At 39.2% G+C, this 25,807-nt stretch overlaps 4 protein-coding genes and 1 pseudogene across 4 annotated transcripts; 2 read left to right on the forward strand and 3 right to left on the reverse strand.

Annotated features, from left to right (window-relative positions):
- The first annotated feature begins 1,966 nt into the window (after nucleotides 1–1,966).
- On the forward strand, nucleotides 1,967–7,016 carry LOC141833054 (metal transporter Nramp3-like). Its single transcript, XM_074720446.1, has 14 exons — nucleotides 1,967–2,044; nucleotides 2,572–2,694; nucleotides 3,163–3,241; nucleotides 3,342–3,382; nucleotides 3,504–3,582; nucleotides 3,666–3,770; nucleotides 4,015–4,124; nucleotides 4,470–4,651; nucleotides 4,724–4,793; nucleotides 4,875–5,048; nucleotides 5,256–5,360; nucleotides 5,870–6,001; nucleotides 6,249–6,344; nucleotides 6,551–7,016. Exons 2-14 carry the CDS (start codon nucleotides 2,572–2,574, stop codon nucleotides 6,884–6,886), a joined length of 1,632 nt encoding a protein of 543 aa, XP_074576547.1. The 5' UTR covers nucleotides 1,967–2,044; the 3' UTR covers nucleotides 6,887–7,016.
- Nucleotides 7,014–8,641, reverse strand: LOC141833929 (L-type lectin-domain containing receptor kinase V.9). The gene is made up of 2 exons (XM_074721424.1): nucleotides 7,414–8,641; nucleotides 7,014–7,342 (listed from the first exon to the last, which is right to left on the reverse strand). Exons 1-2 carry the CDS (start codon nucleotides 8,639–8,641, stop codon nucleotides 7,014–7,016), a joined length of 1,557 nt encoding a protein of 518 aa, XP_074577525.1.
- Nucleotides 8,642–9,341: 700 nt separating this feature from the next.
- Nucleotides 9,342–10,831, forward strand: LOC141833552 (uncharacterized). The gene is made up of 2 exons (XM_074721028.1): nucleotides 9,342–9,605; nucleotides 10,124–10,831. The coding sequence occupies exons 1-2, from the start codon at nucleotides 9,414–9,416 to the stop codon at nucleotides 10,640–10,642; spliced, it is 711 nt and encodes a 236-aa protein (XP_074577129.1). The 5' UTR covers nucleotides 9,342–9,413; the 3' UTR covers nucleotides 10,643–10,831.
- A 7,001-nt stretch (nucleotides 10,832–17,832) lies between these two features.
- Nucleotides 17,833–19,439, reverse strand: LOC141832796 (uncharacterized). The gene is made up of 3 exons (XM_074720178.1): nucleotides 19,307–19,439; nucleotides 18,840–18,916; nucleotides 17,833–18,403 (listed from the first exon to the last, which is right to left on the reverse strand). The coding sequence occupies exons 1-3, from the start codon at nucleotides 19,413–19,415 to the stop codon at nucleotides 18,044–18,046; spliced, it is 546 nt and encodes a 181-aa protein (XP_074576279.1). The 5' UTR covers nucleotides 19,416–19,439; the 3' UTR covers nucleotides 17,833–18,043.
- Nucleotides 19,440–23,113: 3,674 nt separating this feature from the next.
- On the reverse strand, nucleotides 23,114–25,764 carry LOC141833930 (14 kDa zinc-binding protein-like; annotated as a pseudogene).
- Between the last annotated feature and the right edge of the window lie 43 nt (nucleotides 25,765–25,807).

Here is a 25,807-nt window from a genome sequence, read left to right on the forward strand (position 1 = left end):
GCAGAACTTTATGTCAAGAATAATTGTACTTCATCGAAGTCAAAGTACATCGACATCAAATTTCTCACAGTCAAAGAAAGAGTTCAGAATCGTCAAGTGATGATAGAGTACATTAGCACAAATCCCATATTGGCAAATCCACTTGACTACTCACTAAAAGTGTCTAAAGTGTTTCATGCACATATTTTGGATATGAGAGTTATTCAGTTGGATGAAGTACTAATTTAGTGGGAGTTTATATTTATCTTTGGTGCTTTATATTTGTTGATAAACACATACATTTTATTTTGATATATTATACGTACTTAAGTTCAAATATTCATGGATTTTTTTTTATGCTCTAGAATAAGTTTATCATGATTTACTACTACTAAATAAGTTTATCATGATTTACTACTACTGTTTAGCATATAGTACTCGTAAATATGATATGAGATTCCTTTTGGACTCGTAAGGTTATATCATGAGTTGCTACTGTAATTTAGCATAAAGTAATTGTAAATATGAGAACTCTTTGAGTCATTTTTAATTAGAACTAGTTCGAAATTTATATGCATAGATCACATTTCATATAATTTTTGTATTACACACTCACATCTTAATCTATGACATTAATGACATTTATATTGTGATTATTACAAGGTTTGTTATAGTCATACACTAGTAACTATAACTTCATTAGTTCTATACTAATGGAGTTAATGAACTAGATTATTTTCAGAGGTATTCTATATCTATATAGTTTGGCATTGTTGTTGACGTTAACTAAGATTTAATTGTATATCGAATACACATAACATATAGCTTAAATTGGAGATTGTTGGATTTTATCTCCATTTGGTGAGCTTGTACATTATTTGTAACATGCGGATATATATGTCATTAAGAGAATTAAATTCGTTAAGTGATCTAATGATTAATAGATATGTGGTTCATGTGTAGAACTTGTTAACCTGCATTATTATTGTTAATTGGTTGATAATGGATGAAGTTATATATATATAGAGAGAGAGAGAGAGAGCATGTCTCCGTTGGAGTGGACAATTCTAACTCTTCCGGCAAATGTCTTTGCTCTCCATCAACGGAGAGATTACGATACCGTCAACCTAACTCCTCCGGAAGATGTCTCATTGCTCTCTCTCTTCTTCCATAGGATTTTCAAATTCGTGGATGACACATAGAGACGATGTCTTTTCCGCTGTAATCAAATTCATCATTTTCCTTTAATATTTATTTTCTACAATATAATCATGGCATAACTATTGTATTATTTTTTTTATATAGATTAATCATCGTATTTTACACCGTCAGTCTCACGCCCATCTATGAGAAGGTAAATTAAAAAATTATAATTAACCATGACGAAAAAGAATATTATCTTAATTTTATCGAGATTTAATCCCCACTTTAGTAAGTCTACCTATCATATCAACTCAATTATATCTCGAATAAAATAATAATAATAATAATTTTAATACACGCACCGTTTAATCTGAAGCACAGGAAGCACTCTCTCCCACGCTTGCTACTTTCAGACTAATTAATCGAACGATGTTTTCCGATACGACGGCACAGTACGATTGAGAAGTACCGACCTTGACCGAGTCACAGATGATCCATCCACTACTTTGCGAAACGTGCATTTTTGGGAAAAAAAAATGACGAAAAGTAGTTTAACATCGGCTCCGGGCCGTCCATTCAGTTCTTATCCATCTCCTCCTCAACCAACCCAGCGACTTATGGCTCTCGTGTCTTGACCCGCATTAGTTTCCACCGTGCAAAGTTTTTAGATTTTGACTTTTAAATCAACTCGTGCTCTAGCTCCAGTTTAGTTGCATGGATTTCCAAACTACTTTAGTTCTGAACCACTGAATTGGACTTTCTCAGCGGAGCCAACCAATATATTAGGAACATCCTTCAAATATCGACACATGGTGTAATATTTTCTTTCATTAACCGGCATATACTTCAAAAGCTTAGAACATCCTTTAACAGGGCACTGTAAGACGGATTTCCCTTCAATCTCACGCTCCAAGAACCCCAGGTTTCTTTCTTCTTACTCTTTTTCTTGATCTCAAATGAGTTCCAAAAATTTTAAAACAATACTTCTTTTAATCTGCTTCACTCGTTCGCACGATTACGCCGCCATAAAAGAAATTGTGATTCTTCTGCAGACGCTCTCCTTTTATGGCCCCACCCAGTTCGTCTCTTTAACAATTGTGCATTGTCGTTGAATGTTATAAGGTTCTCCTGCTTTAGATTATGGAACACACTTCTTGGCATGAATTGCTTTATCTTTTTTTCGAAACTAGCTACTACATCCTTTGCGTTGTTTATGGGAAGGATATCTCATCTGAGGATTGTGCTGTATATTTGTTTTATTCTGGCTTCTTATATTTATATGGAGTGGTACTCGATTCGTTATTCTGTGACCTAACCGCCGTTCTTTTGAAAAAGTTGTAATAACTAATCTGATGGAGGTTATTCTTTGAATTGGATTGAGAGCTTGGCTATTTATATATTGATGCATTGTATAGTTGTATTCTCAAAGGGTCTGTTGCTTCCTCACAGATGAGGATAAGTAGCTCCAGGCCATCCCAATTTATCACGAGCAATGGAAATGGTGGTATATCTCGCGGTAATAGTTTACCTCTCATCGAGAACATTGAGGTGGATCAGATCATTGTTCCTGAGGTATAACTTTGTTTTCTGTGAGAAATTATTTCAATTAGTTTATTCAAATATCTCATCATCATTTGAGTGTTTTAATTAAAAAGTGTCAACCCCATGACATGGATCTTGTTCTTATCTTCATAGAGTTCAACAAAGAATAAGATGCATCCACCCATACCCAACCCCGACATAGAGTTGGGACTAACACGAGTGTTGATATCGTTTAATTTGGGAGAAGAATTTCAGTTGATATCAGTAGGCTTGTTTGATAATAACTTTTTAGTTTATGAATAAAGTCTTGTATATTTAAATACCACCTTTCATCAAATCACCACAATTAAGAATGAAAGGGTATAGAAGTCATGGTTCTAGTAAAGTGCCCTTAATGAAAACCTTCACAAAATAGTCCTCTGTTTATAGAACTTTTCCCTTTTCGATCAAACTATGATTATGGATGACTGGTATAACTTCTGCATGGTTGTTTTCTAGGAAAAAGGTTGGAAAGTTCTGTTTGCATATATGGGCCCGGGATTCCTTGTTTCTATTGCATATATTGATCCTGGAAACTGTAAGTTCTTTCAGTTTTGTTTTGTTATTATTTCCTCTATAGTCTTTGCAGTCCATCATATTCCAGGCTGACATATTTACAGTTCTTTTGTGATATATAGTTGAGACAGATTTACAGGCAGGTGCACAGTTCAAGTATGAGGTGCATATTTTCCCCAGATGATATAGTTTATAGCGATTTATGCTGCACTGAAGGTCCTGTTTTTCAGTGATTAGTAACTTTGTTGATTCACTGAAGTAAGTCATTTTCATCTATTGTCCAGTTACTTTGGATCATACTTTTGGCTTCCTGTTCTGCCTTGGTCATTCAGTCACTTGCAGCCAAGCTAGGAGTTGTGACAGGTCTATCTCTTACAGAGAGACATAGTTTCCTTGCTGTTCTTGCCTCAATATCTCTCAAATTTCAAAGAAACCTCCACTTGTAGGGAAACATTTAGCTGAGCATTGTAGAGCTGAATACACAAGGGTTCCTAACTTTATCCTGTGGCTTCTGGCTGAACTCGCAGTTGTTGCATGTGATATTCCTGAAGGTATCAACCATCAACACTTCCAGCCTAATTCTCTCTTTTTATCTCACGTATCATGCAACTAAAGTAATCTTATAGATCATCTGAATAAAATATGATCAAATTCATGTGGCTAATCTATGTATAACTCGATTTTCGTATGCATAGTAGAAGGAACTTGCCTTAATCATGCCTTTGATAAGCCTTCAATCGATGTGCCCAGGCCTCACTCATACCTGCATGATCTTGCCTCCATTGTTCTTTGCAGTTATTGGAACAGCTTTTGCTTTGAATATGCTCTTCAAAATACCTGTATGGTGTGGTGTTCTTATCACGGGGTTGAGTACTTTGTTGCTGCTATATTTACAACAGTATGGGGTAAGATGAGTTTCACAATTGCACTAATATTTTTTGGCAGTTGTTTTACTCGTAATTATGAACCTAATTGTTATAATCAGTGGATTATCCACTGTTCATCTTAATGATTGTTCTAGTCAATTAGCGTTGTCATTTTGATTTTAGAAAGCTTATATACCAGAATTTATCTGGTGGCTATCAAGATTATTTTCAAAAAGCAGCAGCCACCAATGAAGCCAAACTGAAATTCGGTTCATCATTGGTGGATAAAGTTAGCAGGATACCTACACTTACAAATGAACATGGCTTTCCCTTGGACTTGTACTTTCACACTTTTACTCAATGTACATCTAAAACATTTTGCAGGTAAGGAAACTCGAATTATTTATAGCTTTTCTGGTACTCACAATGGCTGCTTGTTTCTTTTCTGAACTTGCCTATGCAAAGCCAAAGTCTTCAGAAGTTTTTAAGGGGCTCTTTGTCCCCCAGCTTAAAGGACATGGTTCCACAGGTTTAGCTATCTCACTACTTGGTGCAATGGTGATGCCGTAAGTTTCTCTTTTACTAAACAAGAAGGTCTATCATATATGTTTGAGGTCATCATATGTGATTCAATGCAGGCACAACCTTTTCCTTCATTCAGCATTGGTGCTCTCCAGGAAAATACCGCGCTCAGCTCGTGGCATCAAGGTGAATCCTGTCTTTGTCTCCAATCCATTATCAGAATTCTCAAGTATGTCGTCAACCACTTATCATGTTTTTCTTCTATAGGAGGCATGCAGGTTTTACACCATCGAAAGTGCATTTGCTCTTGCAGTGGCCTTTCTCATTAATGTGTCTGTTATTTCTGTAAGCGGTGCTGTTTGTAGCTCTGATAATCTAAACCCTGAAGATCAACAAAACTGCAGTGACCTTGACCTCAATAAAGCATCATTTCTCCTGAAGGTATACACGACTAGCATACTGAGCACCAGTTCTTTGCTATTCTGAGCATAAAGATGCATATTTGTCCAATTGAATTGGAATATCTCAAGCTTGAATTATGACTTGTTGTTGTCCACCTCATGTTAGAGGTGATTCTTTATTTGTGCTCACTGTTAGCTGTGATTTTTGCACGATAAGCTGACTACAGATTTACTTTTTCTCATCAAGAATGTTCTTGGAAACTGGAGTTCCAAGCTGTTTGCAATAGCTTTACTAGCATCTGGTCAGAGTTCAACTATAACAGGAACATATGCTGGACAATATGTCATGCAGGTTATCACTCTATCTTTTTACTCTCAGTTTCGCTTACATTGAAATGAAGGAAAAAAGATCTCAAGGAGTTTTTTTGTTGAATTTCTTTGCTACAATCTTCCTGAATAGTTTGGTCTCCTAGCACACAACTTATTGGCATTACATTTTTCCTTCTTCTGTTTTACTTAAAGCAATTCATGATGATATCGTGATGATTGAAAGATCGTTTTTAATATGAATGCATAGATGACAAACCATTCTTCTGTCTCGTGGATTACTTATCTTTAGTTGGTTGGACAAGTTCAAGCTGTTAGTGAAGATCTCTGACCCAATGCTCATTTCCAGATCATTAGTTCAAGAAGAGAAGAAAGACATAACAAGACAAGGAAATTTCAGCTGTAGAAACTTATCTTTCTGCTCTTTCTGCTGTAGAAACTTCTTAAATTGCTGTGGAAATTTCAGCTGTCTCCAATATTCAGTATGCCAATGAATTCTAGCTGCTTTAAATGGAATTTGTTTTCCTTTTCCAGGGATTTCTTGATCTGCGGATCTCACCATGGATACGGAACCTTTTGACCCGATCCTTAGCGATTGTGCCGAGTCTCATAGTTGCATTAATTGGTGGATCTGCAGCAGCTGGAAAGCTGATTATTATATCTTCGGTATATGAACTACTACTATCTTTCCATGATGATTAAACAACAAAGCGCTTCAAAAAAATCTTTTTGCAACTACAGAATCCCTTTTCTGAAGTTAAAACATCAATAAATAATCAATTCGCAACGTGGTTCAGTTTATATGTTTCAGATGTTTAATAGGAGTATCATAAAAACCATGAATTTCAAATCGATCCTCGTTCTAGATCATTTAGCTTATGCCCTGATCAAGCTAACATTCAGTTTTATGCAGATGATTTTATCCTTTGAGCTTCCTTTTGCTCTCGTCCCACTTCTGAAGTTCACGAGCAGTAAGACCAAGATGGGTTCATATTCCAATTCTATTGCGGTAGGTTTTCACAGAATTCCTTACTGAACCAAGATGGTGATTGTAGTTCCAGTAAAACCTTGTTCATCTACCAGTTTAACTAGATTTTGTATGTCCAAAGACTAAAAAACGAAAGAAAAAAAACTCCCTGCTCATCAGTAAGTCAACTAGTTTATCATTTTTATTCAATCAGCAAGAAAGTCAGGATTCTTTTACTGTTGCTGCAGGTTGCATCCATGACGTGGCTCATAAGCTCACTGATTGTAGGCATCAATTCCTTCTATCTCGTCACTGGCTTTGCCAGTTTGCTTTTGCACAGTGGGCTGCAAATAGCATCCATTGTAGTTGCTGGAGTTTTTGGGTTCTCGGGTATGCTCGTTTACATTGCTGCAATATTATACTTGGTATTCAGGAGAAATCGGAACTCGACTCAGCCATTGTTACAAGACGATTCTGAATTCGGTCGAAGCTGCGATGCCAACCGTTCCTTGTATGATTTGCCGCGGCAGGACATTGCGAGTATGCAACTTCCACAGGAGAGATCCACACAGGCCCATGCCTAGTCAACTTCCAGTTCCTGCCATTAAGCATCAAATTAACAGCAGGGAGGAAACATATTTCTAGTTTATGTTCATTTCAAGCCTACTTGAAAATGTAAACGAAGACATTTGGACGCCCTAAGCGTTGCACTTATCGACGATGGTGCTTGTGTGATCGTGATCTTGTTTGCTTCTGAATTTCTTGATCAACAGCACAGGCCTTACGAAGGAGGCGACAGACATGACTCATACTTGACGACGATGCGTTAGCAGCGGCTTCTAATGCAATGCTGATGATCTGTCTGATTTGCTCAAGCGTAGTAGCTGTAGGCTTCATCTTCTCATCGATCAGTTTCTTCACCTGCGCAGGGAATTGCACCTTCACCCATTCTATCAACCCTGTTTCCCCTGCTTCAAACACTTCCCGCGGCCGCTTGTTGGCTATCAACTCCAAAACAAACAATCCGAGCCTCTGCACCTCTGAAATGACTCAATCAGTTGTTAATCATATACTACAGAATCAGGATCTGGCAATAAATTAGCGGACTTACTCTTTGATTCAGAATCTGAAATCCCAACTCCGACTTTAGAGATCAGAGGCTCGATCTCTCTTGTCAGCGATATGCTTCTGGTTCTAATGTCGTACCCAACACGAGGCCAGTGCTCTTCCAGGTAGCAGACGCCATCGACGACGCCCATCAGCACCTTGAGTCTCTGCTTCCACGGCGGCGATTGCTGAAGCAGCCATTCCTCAACGCTGCAAATGTGGGCCATTTCGACGACAACGGCGAGCAACTCTCGCTCGTTGCACCACCCGATCACCTTCGCCAAGTTCCGGTGCCTCAGCCGCAGGAGACTCGTGCAGTCTTCCTCGAATGCTCTGAGAAAAGCCTTGGAAGCTCTGCCTCTCTGCACGTGAACCTCGATCTGAAGTCCATTCCTCAGTCTCCCGACGTACAGGTCCTCCTTTTCGCCCTTTCGAATCAAATTCCTCTCCCCGAATCCACGAGTCGCTTCTCGCAGCGCCTCCGTGGTGAATTGATAGCGATCGCCTTTGCGTCGACGGACGAGTACGCAAACGATGCAGAGCAGGAAGAAAATAGAGGCCAGAACTCCTGTGAGTAGCAGGACAGTGGCGGTGATCTCGGAGCTATGGCGGTGGTCTTCCGGCCGGAGCCCTGAATGAATGAAACTGGAAGAATTAAACAGGCGGAAAAACGGGGCGCAGTCCGAGCCGCACTCGGAGAAGTGATTGTAGGACAGGTTGAGGGAGGAGAGATTGTGGAGGTTGGAGAATAAGTCGACCGGGACGTCGCCGGCGAGTGCGTTGTAGCTGAGGTCGAGGGAGAGGATATGGGTGCACAGAAGGATGGCGGAAGGGAAGCCGCCGGCAAGGGAGTTGTTGGCGAGGTCGATGGCGAGGACAGAGGAAGGGCAATAGGCCCAGAAGAAGGCGAAGGAGAGGTAGAGTGGCGCGAGGTTAGGGCGGGAGCGGAGGTCGATCCTGGGGAAGGAGCGATTGCAGTCTGGATTGCGGGACTCAACGCAGAGGTGACGCGCGACGACGGTGGACTTGTAGACGTTGGGGAGGTCGGCGGAGCAGTTGCAGTACCGGAGGGAGGGGTCGCGGGCGCAGTTGGCAGCGACGGTGGCAGCGAAGTCCGGCGGCGGAGGGCGGTTGAGTTCTTCGATGAGGGAGGAACGGGAAGTTGCGAGGATGGTGAGCGAGAGGAGGAGGAAGCAAAAGAAAGTTATCAGGAGAGGAGACGCGGAAGCCATGGCCGGAGAGAGCGAGAGAGAAGTAGCGGTAGTTTAGTTCAAATTGGAACAGAAACGAGTATTTGCAGTTGCATGCGGCGGTTATCTGATTTTTTTATTATTATTTAAATTTGTAATATTCGAAAATAATATTTCTATAATAAAAAATAATTATATATCAAATGTTTGAAAGTTGTATGACACGTATCAATACGATGCGCGAATACGTCATTATCAACGAAATAAAAATAATTAAATTAAAAGTATTTCTTTTTGTGCCGGCCATAATGCTGGCCGAGTCAAAGTCCAACTAATATCGCTATCATAATTAACTCGGAAATAATCCAATGAAACACCACCGTTACGGACTCATTAATGCCATGAATAATTGACTCCTAGAGCATTTAATACCTCAACTTGCATGAAAATTTAAATATCGTTTATACGCGACGAATGATTACGTCACTCCCTCGTCAACAGCCGCGACCAAGCGATGAAGGAAGTGGTTTGCAGTGATCGGGTGAAGGGTCAGTATGTAAATTGAGGAAACTTAACGGAGTAAATTGTAAATATATTTTCATTCAAATGACAAATCATACGCTCAGTCCCAATCTGTTAAAATTATAGGTAAAACCGATTTTTTTTTATTTGAAATTTCTCCCAAGTGCGATATATATCGTTTAATCTCACTCCGATTTCTTCATCTCCTTTAATTTGTCCGCTTCCTTTCGCCCGCAGAGAACAGCCCTTTTTGGTTTCCGGAGAGAGAAATCGTACGGTCGAGGCGGTGGAGATGGTGGCGGAGGTGAGCTCCTTGGCACGGATGGTCGAGGGCTACAAGGAGGAAGGAGAGGGGAACTCGGAGCTCGTCACTCTCGACTTGCTCGGTGGCTGCTGCGCCGGCGACGGTGGTGCCGCCACCGCCGCCGAAGTGAATCTCGAGTTCCAGATCCGGACCGCCGGTGAGATGCGCCTCGCTCCGTCGGTACGTCTCGTTGTCCGTACCTTTATCCATCGCGTTTTACTTTCCCTTGAGCTCGCTGTTTGCTGGGGTTCGATCCGCCGGGCTCCTCGTAGGTTTCCGTAGAGTTGGATCTTTCGTTCTTGCGATTAAAGGGACAAAAGAAAATTTTCTAATCTCCGGTGTTTATTAGGAAACATAGATATCGATCGTGTTCTTCGATTCTACGCAACAATATTCCCCGCCGATATGTTGCGACGAACCCCTGTACATCGTACCACGAAGCAATTTAACTGCAGTTCATCTCGTACTTGTTCTCTGGTGATGAATCAACAAGTATTTCTTTTAGAATTTATTTATACGAATTAATAACCGTAAACCTTCGAATCCCATTCTATACTCAGATCTCTCATTCTTCCAAAAATTCCCAAATCCTGTACTTTTTTTATTCGTTAAATCATCCTCTCTATTTTTTTTTTGGAGTAAAAGAATCTTTTATTGACGTAATTTCAGAAAGTTTCCATTTAATTTCATGGTTGCAGTCAGCGAAGTTGTGCCATCAACAGACGATGCCCAGTCCGGCCTCGCCTCATCTTCACGATCTCAGTCTCTCGCCGCCGTGGCTCTCTGCTGCATCCGTCGGCCGGAAGCCTCCTCCGGTGGCGACCGCCGTCGCGTACCACAGCGTCTGCACCCTGGAGAAGGTCAAATCAGCACTGGAGAGGGAGTCGCGCCTGGCAGCCGACGCCCGGGTCCCAGTCGTACACCTGCGATCCGCCTCCCCACCCTCCTCCTCCCGGTCCTCCTTGTCCTCAGCCCCCACCACCACCATCACCACCAATTCCTCGTCGGCCAAGCGGCGGCGGAACGAACCCGACGAATTAAACGGCGAGCCGGCGATGGCGGTGGCGGCGTGCCCGGATTGCCTCCTCTACGTGCTCATCTGCAAGGTGGAGCCGCGGTGCCCGAGGTGTGCGGCGCACGTACCGGTCAATGGCACCAACAAGAAGCCCCGCCGCATCGACCTCAACTTCTCATTCCAAACGGGAAGCCATGAATGATTCAAACTGAGGAGGACCTCAAATTAATTTCGTGATGGATCGATGAAGAAAAGGAAGAGGAAACCATCTACGTCAGTTTTTACGGGTTCACTGTATAATACGTCATCAGTATGGAAAACTTGCTCATAAATACGTATATATACTAGTCCTTGGCATTGTATAATCACCAATTTTTTTGTGAGCGATTAATCTAACTTTTCTTCGCTGGTGGTTTTATTTTGTTCGTTTTAAAGCCGATGCAATTATTTCGCAGGTGAACCGATAAGTGATTTTGCAGTGACGTGCATGAAACATGCAGAAAAAAGGGGGTAATATTCCGAGGACAACCGACTCCAGCACAATTTAATTCCATTAATCACCTTCATCCTCATTAATTATGTCTTCTATTGGTAATTTACCAAATTAAGCCTTGAAATTCACAGAAGAGCTGCCTCTGTTTTTAAGTAGGTTTTGGTAACAGGCAAAAAAGCAGGCTTGTAAAATTAATTAATTGTTTTTGGGACGGATGGTCAAAAAGGATTGCGTCCTTGTCAGTCACTCTTGTTTGAAGGCGTCGTTCCTTCTCTGTGTACATATATGTGTGTGTATGCGGCTCGCAGGGCATTAATGGCACTCTGCATCGAGCATTAATGAGGGGTGTCGATTTCCGGCATTCAATGCGATAACTGTGGCTGCCTCGTCGATATGTGCGTGGGATGTGGAGCAACATTGATTGCCCAATTGCCCGCTTTTGTTTGGTTCCCACGCCACCACGCGTGAGCCATTTCACGGAATCAGACGGGTCGGATCTCTCTCTCTCTCTCTCTTTTCTTTCCTTTTAATTGCTGGTGACCTCTCTTATGATTAAAATTTTAAATATATTTTTTTTAATTTTTAATATGCCACAATAAATATATAAAAATTTATTATTCTTTTCGTAATCAAAAAATTTTTTAAAAAAATCTCACACCTCATTATTAATTAATTATTGATCTCACTCACATCATTAATTTCAAAAAATAATAATAATTTTAAATTTTTATTACGACTCTTAAATTAAAAATCTCAAACTTCACGCTAGTTTGAATTCTTTTTTGTTAACTTTTTAATTTCACAAATCTCTTTAAAAAATTTTATATTAGAAATGTCCTTAATGCTTCACTTTTTTGTCTTTCATTGAGAATTAATATATAGCCCCGGGTATAGCTGAGTTGGTTATGATACAGCAGAGTTGCAGAAAAGGACAATGGTTCGAATCCTGACAAACCTAGGCAATACCCTCCTATGTCGTGATCAACTGTAGTTTCTCGATTTACCTCCTCACAAATGGTCGTGGGGCCGATCGTGTAGGACCGCTAAGGTGACGGATTCCACCTCTGCAGAAGAGAATTAACATATAGCAAACCAAGTCGTGAATTGTTTTCCAGTCTTCTTTTTCTCACCTCTTCTCTTCCTTCCTTCTTTATATTATATAGGTAATGATAGGGTGGAGCAAGTCAACATCACATAGTATAGTCTAGTTAAAAGTCAAGATGAATATTTGGATTTGGTCAAGACTGACTAGATTAAGTTAAATCAAGCTCAAGTCCAATCAAATCAAACTTGAATCAAGTCAACTCTTGCTAGAAGATCTTAAGTCAAATCCATTAAAGTCACATTTGAATTTGATCCATCATAATTTGAAACTTTGATTCAACATGACAGTTATTAAAACATCGACCATCAAGGAGATATCGACCATCACGAGATGTGTTTCTTCGGAAGAGGTGTGTCTTTTTGGCCAAGAGGAAAAATGTATATCTTTGAGAACTAAGGTCGCCATTTTACTTCTATTTAAAGGTCTCTAATTATAGCATCAAAGCAAACTATTTAATTATTTTTACTCTCTTTACTATTTACTTTTATTATTTTCTCTATCTTTTCTCAGAAGTCTGACTTGAACGTCGGAGGAGCTTTGCCAAAGTTCACCTTGGATCCCTTCTAACATCTTCCTTATCTTTCCAAACTTCTATCCGAATATCTCCGTACTCAGTAGTTGGAAGCCGACCTCTGAAGAAGACCAACTCAAAGAAGGTTGACCTAAAGAAGGCCGACCTGAAGGAGACCAGCTTAAAGAAGCCCGACCTGAAGGAGCCTAACGTGAATGAGGCCGACCTAAAGAAGCCCAACCTAAAGAAGCTCCACCTAATTGAAGCCCGATCTAAAGGAATCTTGATCTAAAGAAAACTGACCTGATGGGTATCTAGCTAGTCAAAAGTACTCGGTCGTGATTACTTTGCTGAGTCATCCCATCCCTTAATCTCGATCGGATTAAATTGACACCATCTATAGGAAATCCGAATTGAGACGTTGAGATAGGAGTTCAACGAAGACCCTCGAATTAGTTGTGGGTGAATTCGCAAGAGTGTCTATTGGGACTGACAGTCGAGCTCAAGACCACTTCATATGTTTATTGCAGGATGCCCATGGCATGGTCTCCGCTACAAGATAAACAACAGTGTCAGTTCATACTTACAACAAGAGGTGATTCTAGTATCCCTTACCCAGAGGAAGATTGAGCTCTGTCTCTATAGGACTCAACCCAAAGTAATACAACAGACCCTCCTCCAATAGGAGGTTGACGTCAAAATGGAGGCCAATCAGAACATTCGCCGCTTCTTGGTAGGTCGTGCTCTCTTTAAAATGGCCTAAGTCAGATTGGGGAGGCAACTCCATGTCTCCATCTACCAGTCAGTTGGCCAAGTAAAGGAGCACAAGTTTGATTCCATCTCTTGTAAGGTGTGGGGTACTGTTCTAGAAATTAAAATACAAGTTGGGCAATAAAATAAAAGACTCCAGCCTCCGTCTTTTTTGGATAAAAGAATAATGAAAAGTCACTGAGCTTAGAGGGATGTGGTATATTTGGAATATGATGATCGCGCCATAGAAAAGATGGAAAGAGTTTGGGGTCAAATGTTGCAAAAGAATTTGAAAATATTTGGATATTTCACTAAAGAAAGAAGGAAGTGGAAATAGTAGACCTCCGACTAATTAGCCATAAAAGGTGGTGGTGCATCCTCACAGCGGTAGATGTGGGTGTTGATCTAGGCATGGGATTCTAATTCAGTGGTCAAGCGGTATTTCAAAGGTCATTCGTAAGGCTACTTTATCTTCCTTGGTGTAGGTCGATGACATGGCCTCATACCAAAACAAGGAAGATGCGTCAATGATGATCATTATCGATCAAACAAAAGGTTCAAGAAGGACAACTTATAACAGGCTTAGTAAGTGTTAAAACCGATAGAATCAAAATATCTCCACAATAATATGATATTATCCACTTTGGGCCTAAGCTCTTATGGTTTTATTATTGGGCTCTACCCAAAATGCCTCATACCAATGGAGATACTTTCCATCCTTTTAACCCCATGATCTTTTCCATGTACTTTAGATATGGGACTATGTTTGCACCCTTACAACCCAACAATCCCCCCCTCGAACCAGGACTTTTTGCCCCTCGTTGTTTTTGGTGAATCCATCGACCCACCAGGATTTTTTGTCCTTCGGTCCACCCGACCTACTAGGACTTCCCACCTAGCCGCAGCTAGGACTTTTTGCCCCTCGGTCCACCCGACCTACTAGGACTTCGCACCTAGTCGCAACTAGGACTTTTTGCCCCTCGGTCCATCGACCTACAAGGACTTCTCACCTGGTGTCTGGTCCTCTTGATTCAGATACGGGAGCACCCACTTCCTTTGTTTAAGGTTCAAACCATATGGTTAGATCTGGATCATGGTTCATCCGGCGGTTAGTCCGGTGAAGTGCGGTCTCGCTCTGATACCACTTATTAGAACCAATGGAATCAAAATATCTCCACAATAGTATGATATTGTCCACTTTGGGCCTAAGCCCTCATGGTTTTGTTCTTGGGCTCTACCCAAAATGCCTCATGCCAATGGAGATACTTTCCATCCTTTTAACCTCATGATCTTTTCCATGTACTTTAGATGTGGAACTATGTTTTCACCCTTATAACCCAACAGTAAGATCGCCAGAGTCTTAGACAGGTAGACAACCAACGCTCAAGGAATCAAGGAGGCAAGTGGAGGCATCGAATGAATCGACGCTTGGCCTCTGCCAAGGGCGGAGGCAGGTTTCCACGAGAGGGGGGGCCACGACCACACGATCAGACTGCCAATCTCATGCCCTCCTTCTCTATTTAATGAAAATCAAAAAGCTGGGGGGAGGGGGCGGTGGCCCCTACCTGCCCCCCTCGTGGCTCCACCCCCCTCTGCACGCCCTAATAACACTCCACGTTTGTGCCTACCACCGTCCGATGTAGAGCAGAAAAAGGAGAGATTCTCGGCTCCGCCATCAGATATGATGCCTTACTCAACATGATATCCATGATCACATCGGCGTGATCTCCTGGATCACATCACAACGATTTCCATGATTACTCGACCATTGATGGGATATGTGCATGCCGACAGTTAATGGGTGATGGGACTTTCAAGGTGCATGTTTACTCGATGATACGAGGCATATCCTCTGCATTAATAGCGTCTCGTCACCCAATGATACGTTTAATTGATTATTGTCTCCTCGATCATGCTTTATAGGTTCCCGAGGTGGCATCAAGCATCTTAGTAACAACAAGCAATCACGTGGGCTTTGCAATCTTTTATCCTGCTGATGAAGCTGACTCAACTCTTTTACCTTGTCGATGAAGCTGACTCAACACAAACGTCTAGTCAGTCAGACTACCGTCTCCTTCGACTAAAATTGACAGGGTGACTTGTGATATGGTGGAGCAAGTCAGGACCACGTGATATAGTCAAGTTGAGTTGAAGTCGAAGTCAAGACAAGCTCGGGTCAAGTCAAACTTAGCTCGAGTTAAGTCAAGTCGACCTCTACTAGAAGACCTCAAGTCAAATCCATTAGAGTCACATCCGAGTTTGGTCATAATTTGGAACTCTAATTTGACACGGTGATTATTAAAGCACCAACCATAAGGAGATATGCCTCTCAAAAAGAGGTGTGTCTTCTTGGGGCAAGAGGGAAGATGTATGTCTTGATCACTCTTTCACTCCCTACTTAAAGGTAATCGGTTGCGGTATCAAGGTAAACAATTCAATTATTTTTACTCTGTGTACTATTACTTTCTTCAGTTTGTCTATCTTTTTTTTAAGATCAACTTGAATGTCGAAGGAGTTTTGCCCAGACTTGTCTTAGATAAGGGGTGAAGCCACATATTGCTCTACTCGGGTTTTAGCCCAAGAGGGCTGACAATGTCGAAGAGGAGGATCTTTGTATGATATTCAAATGGGAAGAACGTGTGAAAGAGAAAATAAGGTAGCTCAGAGGGTTTTTTTTTCCGATCAACCCACCCAAGATCAGCCCAAGAGCTATAAAATTTCTAATTCTGCCATTGACCTTGGCCACTTTTAACATCTTCCTTGAATCTTTCTAGACCTCAATTCGAAGATCTTTGTACTCGGCAGTTGGGAGCCGACCTTTGAAGAAGCCAATCTTTTAAGAAATTGACCTATGAAGAAGACTAACTTGAAGAAGTCCAACCCGAAGAAGCTCGACCTGAAGAAGTCCGATCTGAAGAAAATCGACATGATCAGTATCCAACCAGAAGAAAGTACTCGACTATGATTACTTTATTGAGTCATCTCATTTTTTGATCTCAAATCGGATTAGATACTATCGATTCAACATGTGAGTTTTTCAATAGCATTCTCTTCAGCAAAAGGTGAAATTCATCACCCCAGCAGTCCCACATGGTCGGTCCTATAACAATCTATGAGAAAGTAAATTAGAAAGCTATAGTTGACCACCACATTTAATAGCATTCTCATTTCACATAGGAGGCTCATTAGCCATCCCCCACCAATCCAAAACACTACCCACTTTAAAATAATAGCAAAACTATGCTCAACATTTGCCCATAGTAAATAAAACAATTTATGGTATCATTGTATTCAACTTTTAAAAAAAAATATTTAAAATATGCATCTAACTTTTATATTTATAGAAAAGAATACATTTTTTTAAATATCTTTTTCTCTTTTTTAGTTAAAAAAATATGAAAATTCTTTATAAACTCACATCTGTCATAAATTTGCAGCCACCTAATTATGATTTCACTGATATCTAGCGGGCCGTTATTGGTTACAAAATTATTTTCAGGCTTTTGCAATAACAAACTCATGACTAGATGGGCACACTGTTTGTCGTTGTTGTTTACAGAAGGTGATGCAAGTTGATTCCGTCATTTTTTTTTTGTTTACAGAAGGTGATGATCAACGGCGTTGATCCCGATCTAAAGGATGCAATCTCTTTCATTTATATCCGTGGGACAGACCACCCCTAGAGATGTGGCTACTAGGATTATCACTTTTTTTTTATAAACCTTCTTTTATATCAGACTCTTAGCCGTTGAAGATTTATCTTTTAATAGTAATTTTACAGCTGCTTGATAACAATTTCGTAGCCTCCTGATGGTAATTTCATCATCTCTTGATCGCAATTTCACGATTGATCCTAGACAGTCATGAGCTCCATAGCCCGCTCGCTGCGGCCAATGCTCGCGGTCTCAAAAGGGGTTGGACTTCTCTTGAAATTTTTTTTCATGATTTTATATTATTTTTGTCAAAAAATATATATTTTTTTTGGGGAACACAGGCAATCTGTGCGAATTGTGACTTTTGGCATTTTTTTTATTTTTACTATTTAATATATCCGACTTCTTAAAATTAGAATGCCGATTTTACTACTTATGCCACTAAATTTTAATAGATGTAGGCATTTTCAACTCAATTTGAATAGATGCCGTAAATCAACATGACGCATTTTCAATAATAAAAATAAACATTACAGCTAAGATGTTTTAATATTACTTGATGTTTTATAAGATCCGGCTATATAAATGATTGAGTCATGGGTGATTAGGTGAAAATGGATGCGATGACTCCGAAAACTCGGGCTAAGAAAAGGATCTTCAGACCTGAAGAACTCAAAAATGAGGATTAGAATAGGTTAACACGGACATTGACGGAGTCACTCCACCGCTCAAATTAGTATGAAGCTCTCAAGTGGGGGTAAGAAAGTTGAAGGAGAATGATTGTGCTTCTGCCCACGAATTTGTGCTCGCGAACTTTCGCTTATGTTACCTTATTGATCTCCACATTTCCCTTATTTACGAATTTGTGCAATCATAAAGCTCGATCTTATCTGGTCATTTATGCATAATCACGGATACATAGCACAAATCCATGCGTACACATATAGCTACGTTGATCTTTACAAAAGTTTCCGTCCCAAAATCTCTCTGGATGAGCTCGTCACAGCACTTAGATCACCACAAAGATGATCACTCAGAAAGTTTTTAGGACAGAAAATTCTGTAAAAATTATATATATATATATCAGCTAGCTAGGAACTGCAGGGCAATGAGATGGTCAATTCTAAACTCAACTGGTGCTGCTTCAGTACTACTGCTCCATTGTTCTCGTCCTCGTCCTCGTCCTCGGACGTTGCATAGTTCCTTAAACCCCAGCACTGGCCACGGCCGCTTGCATTTGAGACAGGCAGTGTGTTGCTCTTAGCCGCCCAAGCATCTCTCAGCGACGCTTCCATTGGCGCTCTAGGGAAGAGCAGAGCAGGCTTTGGGTTTGCTCGAGCGAAAGCGATAAGTTCTTGCGGAGGAAGTTCGAGTTGCTGCTGTCGTCGTCTCCAAGGATTCTCTCCAGGAAGCTGGTGGACGTTGTGGAGGCTCATGCCGCTCCTGTACATCTGTCGATTGAAAGAGTAATTCATCAGTTACAAACTTCAGTTTCCAAAGCGTAAAAAATTGTTCATGCAGATCTTGATCCGTCCGTTGATTTTTCCTAAGTTCAGTTGACTACTGAATCAAAAGAAAAAAAAAATTAAAAGCTCTAAATTTTTCTTAGATCACCTTTATTTAATAGAAATAATTATTTAGTTTTATTGAAATTTTACTTACTAATGGTCAGTTAGTAAAAGATTGTAAAAAAAATAATTGTATGAATTTATATTTAAATTTTTTTTTTTGCTTTGTTTTCATTATTTTCTATTATCCTTAATATTTTATAAAATTTTATTTGAATTTGAATATATATATATATATATATATATATATATATATATATATATATATATATATATATCATATATTTATTTTAGGATTTCTGTATCTAGTGGTACGTACCTGAAGATGGCTTTTAACCTGAGACATGCCTATTCCTTTAACGCCCATGGCTTCCAAAATTCTCTTTGGTGTTGCTCCTGCAAAGAGGAGAGGATATATATTTCAATAATTTTACGTTAATTAATTAATTAATTTGACGAAAGATAATGTAGGGAGGAGAAAAAAAAACCCAAGGAAATTTCAAACCGATTGCTTGTTTCTTTCTTCTTTCTCCGTTTCGTTATTCAAAGCGTTCACTAACATCTAAAACGACTGAATATATAAAAGTCAAAAATCTATCTGTAACGAAAAGCTTTGACTTCGTCGTTTCACAATTCTCTCTCTCTCCCTCTCTTCATTTCTTGTTCAAGAAAAGCTTCAAATTTGCAAATCACGGTTTCTGCTAAATAAATTGCACAGGCAGTAATCAACAGATCCTTCGGATTCATTTTGTTTCAGCAATCGATCAATAAACAACAGGAACTTACTAGTTTCGCCTCCGAGGAACTCGACTGCCGCAACGAAGCGGCGGTGGAGCTCCTCCGTCCATCGCATCCGCGGAGCCTCCGATTTCTTGTACTGCCTCACCTGCTTCATCTTCTTAGCTTCTTCTTCTTCTTATTTAGGGTAGGGTAGGGTTTACGAGTGAAGACTCTCGATCGTTCCTATATATTTCTGCACTGCGTGTGTCAGTGTATGCGCGTGTATATATAAGGCATGTGGTTGGAGAAAAGTAGAGCAGTATGGAAGAAACTGACAGGCTTCATGACCTTAAATTCTGTGTTTGATCAATTCTTTAAACCACTTAGCACCACAATTGACTTACATGAGATCGATTCATTTCTTCGAAGAGGGGCCTACGTGAAATTTTCCGTCAAGACTCGGCCTTCCAAGTCGTCGTCTGATTGGGAGAGTTAGAGCGTTGAATCTGAACTGCAAATTAAACTAAATCAGCAATATTGCAAGATTTGATTAAAACACTACTTCAAATGGTCAGAAACTCGAATAGTTCGGACTTCAGGAACAAATAGTAGTCAACGACAACCCGCGTTCTCACTTAAGTTACGTACGTTCTGAATTAATTATTAGGGTATTTCTACGAAGGTTGTCCACACAGACCGCTACAGGATGTTTGACTCAGATAAAACGGTGATTGTACTGTATTTTAATTCTTTTAGTTTATAGCTAAGATTTGAAGAAGTTACATAAATGTCATTTATATATGACAATTAAGTTGTTATGTATATCACCTCAAATTCAAATTTTCATGAGAGAACAAAGTATATTGAAGTCGACTGTCACTTTGTCAGAGAAAAAGTCATATCTAATGAAATATCTATTAGTTTTGTTAACTTACAGGATCAACTAGCAGATATATTCACTAAGTCACTGAGAGGTCCTCGAATTGACTACATATGTAACAAGTTGGGTACATATGATTTATATTCTCCAGCTTTAAAGGGAGTGTTAGAATATTTAGAGATAAATATTCTGTTAGAGATAAATATTCTATTTTCTTTTTTTATAGAATAATTTTCTTTAGATCCCTATATTCGTACATAAAAGGATCTTATCTCTTGTAATAAAGTAAACTTCAAGATTTAGCTCAGCCAAAAGATCCTCCCGTAATAATGTGAACGCGCGAGTGGAGTGCTTGGCAATTAGTTGGACTTGAGCTGATAATTGGTCATTCAAATAAAATTAGCATATGTAAAAGATAAACTATCGCATTATTTTATAGATGTTTGAAGTTACCTAATTTATTAAATCGAAATCAAATAAATTATTTTTTTAAGATAACCGAACCTATCAAATTATATTTAGAAAATCAAATAAATTGAATCGATTAAAAAATTGATCATTTCGATTGGTAACCAAATTAACTGATCCTTTTTAACAGTCGTCGATTAATTGACGTTACACAACAACCAATTTTATTAGATAATCAGGAATTTAAATTTTATTTTATTTTTAAAATACTGATCTAATAATATTAGTCGGTTATAACAGTCGACTAATAACATTCAATAGAGATTGAATCGAATAAATAAAAATAATCAAGATTTAAAAAAACATTTAATTTTCAAATCAACTGAACTAAGCTTTTAAATTTGATCGGTTAATTTGACTTAATTAACCGAACATTTGTTTGCTCTTATTTGAGAGAGTAAAAGTATGTATTTTTTAAAAGGTATTTGTTAATTAATACATGTATATTTCTAAACTAGAGAATTATTATGCGAGACACCATCCGCGAGCATAAATATAATTTTTTTTTTTATTTTCTTTAAATTAAAGATTAAATCTTAAGGAAAAGATTTAAATTTTTTATTTTACACTTATGCTCACAGTGATGATACTCACGGATGATGTCAAAAATAATATCCTTCTAAACTAATTAAAGAATTTTATTTTCCATTCAAAATCACACCGAAACCCCAAATATGTTATTTTGACTTCATAACGTTGTTAAGCTCACAACTGACTAACGGTTTTGTTTAAATCATTGCAGAGTTAAATTATGCTAAAATCAAATTAAATACTTCTCTCTCTATCATTTTTTTCTCCGTTGGGCATGGTGTAATGGTAGGACATCGGGTTGTGACCCGATCCACGGTTCGATCTCCAGTTACGGCGTATTTACAGAAATTTTTCTTCCAAATGGGGAACATTGGGGAACACAATCAAAGGATGCTGGACATCTGGATTGACCGTCGTATGCGTTTTTCGATTTACCTTGGTAATCGATGGAAAACTTCCATGGAATTGGACCGACCACTCCAGGGATTGAGTCCATGAGAGACTAAGATTTATTATTATTTTTCTTTGTTCACCTTAATCCATCACTTTATATCCTTCTTGACGGGGCATGGGTTATGGACTTATGGGTATGACGGGGCATGGGTAGATCATAAATAAAACCCACCAAATACTCAACATATGACGACTTTATAGCCAAAGCATTAAATTTCCTTGTTCCTCTAATGAATTTCATTTGCATTTCATTGTCACGACGAGGCACACTTCTAAATGACTGACTTTTTTTTTTAATTTGCTATTTAAAAACTGATTGACCGTCTCCTTATTTTTCTTGGAATTTACTCACTCATTGATTGCATCGAAGGATCGGAGAAGGAAATACAACCCTCGAATATTCAAGAATGAGACATTCAACCATATAGCTTGAAAATAATAAGTCAAGAATGTGAGGGGCATATGAATTAATTTGCATGAAGAAAATTTGTGTGGATGTTCTACGCCTATTCGTGCCCTTACATCAAATATGAATATTTTTGCCCAGATGACCAATAGAAAATTTTCTTAGGATTGAATTGGTCACTTCAGGATTTGTCAACTCGAAGGATTGAATATCTAATGCCAATTAAAAAAAAATATGAATATTTTTGCACCGTCAGAGCTACGACGCAAAGCACTGCCATAGTCATCTATAGATTAATTTCTTCGTGGAAAAATAATCCTAGAATACTAATTGCGAAATGACATGTCGTTCATATTTCCTGATTTATCTTGATAACCGATGAAAACTTTTCGTGAGATTGGATTAATCATCTTCAAAATTAGTCTGTTCCAAGAACCTGGATTAAAAAAAATAGAATATTTTTGCAAAATGCAAAGTGAATTAATGTATCAAAGTCCATATGGGATCTTAATTAGTTCAGACTGGTATACAACAGAGAGTTGATTAAGAAGGGTTATTGGTAGATATTCGGATTTAATTAGAGCTGAGCCAACATATTAAAAGGTCGAGTAACGGTACTTGGGTCTAATTTTGAATTAATTCGGGGTTAGTTTGGACAATCGAGTTGTATATTTGGACTCAAGTTGGACTCGATTTGGGATGAGTTTTCATTGAACTTGTGTTGCACACAATTTGACTTGGTTCAGTTTGATTGGGACTCGGGTTCAATTTTACTGAATTGAATGCAAATAAGTACTAAATAAAAGGATCTAAATGTAAGTTCGTAGACAAGATTAGAGGTATAAAACGGGGACCCACCCTATGTGACTTGGCAGCTAGATCATTACTTCCATACAGATGCAGAGGCAGCATTTGAAGAGCTAAAACAGCAGAGCATGACACCAACCATGAAATCTCATGCTGCTCCTTTCTGCCTACTCGAAAGCAGGAAACAATGTGAAGCAGTCATATATTTGCTGCATGAATAATTTATTGAGTGAAGAGTGAAACAGTATAATTTATCAAGAGCTAGATGCTTACCCAAATTATCCAAGGGAAGAATACAATAACAATTTTCTTGAAGAGAATATCATCATTTAAGACAAGCAAAGTAGCAAACACTTCCATAGAACATAGTTCATCATCCAGGAAAGTAAACAGAGAAACTACTTGGTACATGGTCTCTCTTTGACAGCAACAGAACATTGTCCTCGCAGTGGCTTGCCTAAATTTTGATGATGTTGACAATAAAAAATACTGTGAAAAGAGTAACAAAAAGGCCCAAACAGCATGCCTCTAAGATATATGATGAACAAGGTGGCCGATATAACAGTTATCCAGGAGGCCATTTGAGTTGTCTTCCACCGAGAACGTGCAGGTGTAGATGATAGACTGATTGACCTTATAACAAAATCCTATATATTTGAAAATTGGTTGACCAACACATTAGACTCAAACCTTTAGGTAAACACTAAGTCTCCAGCCCCTACAGGGGCGCGTAGGCGAAGTCCTTGTGGTCAACAAGGATGTCCTTGAGTGTCTAGTCCAGGGGGAGGTCATTCTTGAAAGACCGATATTTAAAAACACTCATAAAAATAATTTTTTAAAATTAAATAACTCTAAAATTAATTAAACAATTATTCAAAATTAAATAACTTTAAAATTTAATTAAATAATTATTCAAAATTCAATAACTTTAAAATTTAATTAAACAATTATTCAAAATTCAATAACTTTAAAATTTAATTAAATAAATTTTCAAAATTAAATAACTTTGAATTTGATTTAAATAACATTAAAAAAAATTAAAATGCTGCTGACGAGAAGCCGAGGAGAATGATAATGTTCTTTTAAGAGGCTTACATGCTTCAGGACCATTGTTAATAACAACGCGGAAGTGAAATTAAATATGACAATTAAAATAAAAGCAGTAAGTAATAGGCACAATTTGTTTTTCTTGGTTCACAGCGCAACGCTGCTACTCCGAGGCCCACGATCCTTGACCATCTATGATGCCTTCCTTCTCAGCCACTAGCCTTGCAGCATAAAGAAGATGACAAAGAGATCTCAGCATGCCTTGGTTCAGCCTAAGAGTAACAAGAACATGTTCACACTTGCACTTGAAACACAATCTCTTTTCAAGCAACAGCAGTATATGATTCTTTTTCACATGCCCCAACAGCAGATTATAGTTTAGGAAACTTTTGAACAGCAAATAGTTTAGGAACTACTTTAGCATAAGCAAGAAGCTCTACTTTGCCCTCTACTTCTACTTTACTATACTATAATGTGGGTGCTCCGTCACTGTGGCTACGTCACTATCGCCTATTACTGAATTAAGGGCCTAACTTTCACTCATGGGTTACTAGCAGCTAAGCTAGTAAAAAGAGTTTATTAAAAGGCAGCGTACTCGAGCTTAGAGCAGCCTGCCATGGGTCGCTCTACTTCTATTTTCTTTAGGAAAACTGCACCAGAGGAACAACTGTCCCATCCCCAGAGGATGATACTTGAGGAACAACTTTTGCAGTACCTAATTTATATATATCTATAGCCCCAACTTTTGAAGCGTGTTAATATAGCCTTCTCTACTTTTGTATCAACATAGGATTCCTTTACTTGAGGAACTACTTTAGCCTCACCGGAGGATGAGACTTTAGTAGCAACTGCAACTTACTTATTTGGGGGCCCCAACATAAGGAACAACTGCACCCGCCCCAACAGAAGTAACAACTGTTGAAGCAGCCCCAGAGGATGATAGTTTATGAACTACTTTTGCATCAAATTTCTCTATTTTTGGATCAACATGGGATTCTCCTTTAGGAGGAACTTTTGCATCACAAGTGAAACTAATTTATCTACTTTTGGAGCCCCAACTGAGTCTACTCTTCCTTTTGCATCAACAGAGTCTTATACTTTAGGAACAACTTTATCCCCACCATAGGATTCTAGTTTAGGAACTACTTGAGGAACTACTTTAGCTCCAACGGAGTCTTCTACTTTAGGAACTCCTTTATCCCCTACTGAGGATGAGACTTTAGTAGCAACTGCAACTTACTTATTTGGGGGCCCCGAGGTAGTCTCCTTTAGGGGCAACTTCCCCATCCCCAAGGTAGTCTACTTTAGTAGCAACTTTTGCATCACCGGAGTCTTCTACAGTAGGAACAACTTTTAAGGAGGCAACTCTTTTCAAGCAATTAACCAGCAGAAGTGAGCGGAATGCCAAAGCTGACTCGTAAATGAGTGTGGCAGCAGCCTCTTCATCGGCATTACGGCAAATAAACCTAACTCGTATTGTGACCGAAAAAATTAAGGTGAGAATGATCAGCGCCGAGAAACAGTGATTGTAAGCCAAGATCTACATCAAACTTGACATTTTGGCCGATGTAAACAGCGTACAATCAACTAACGATTCGGTTAAAAGGGCAAATGCAGCGTGCAAATCCAAATCAAACAAGAAGGATGCTAATTTTTGAACCTGCAAGAGCGAAGAAGGGCGGGCGATTGGCCGGGGAGACGGACGAAGGACAGATTTGGGATGGATTTGGCGACCGCGTGGCCTCGAAATGAACCATAACGCCTGCTCGTATGGAGAAGCAGAAAACCGTAAACGATGGGAACAAAGATATGGATGGAGAAGAGAAGGAGAACTAGAGGGATTCGAGTACCGGAGCAGGGAGAAGGAGGCGGTCAGCGTGGTGGAGGCCATGGCGCAGCTACGAAGCGGAGATGTCAGTCACAAGAGTTCATTGCTTTCGGTTGCGGATCAGAGATGACCTAATATATATTTATT

The sequence above is a fragment of the Curcuma longa genome, chromosome 8, assembly GCF_044706935.1.
Source record: "Curcuma longa cultivar G26 ecotype Majalengka, Jawa Barat chromosome 8, ITB_CL_G26_1.1, whole genome shotgun sequence".
Taxonomy (NCBI): Eukaryota; Viridiplantae; Streptophyta; class Magnoliopsida; order Zingiberales; family Zingiberaceae; genus Curcuma; species Curcuma longa.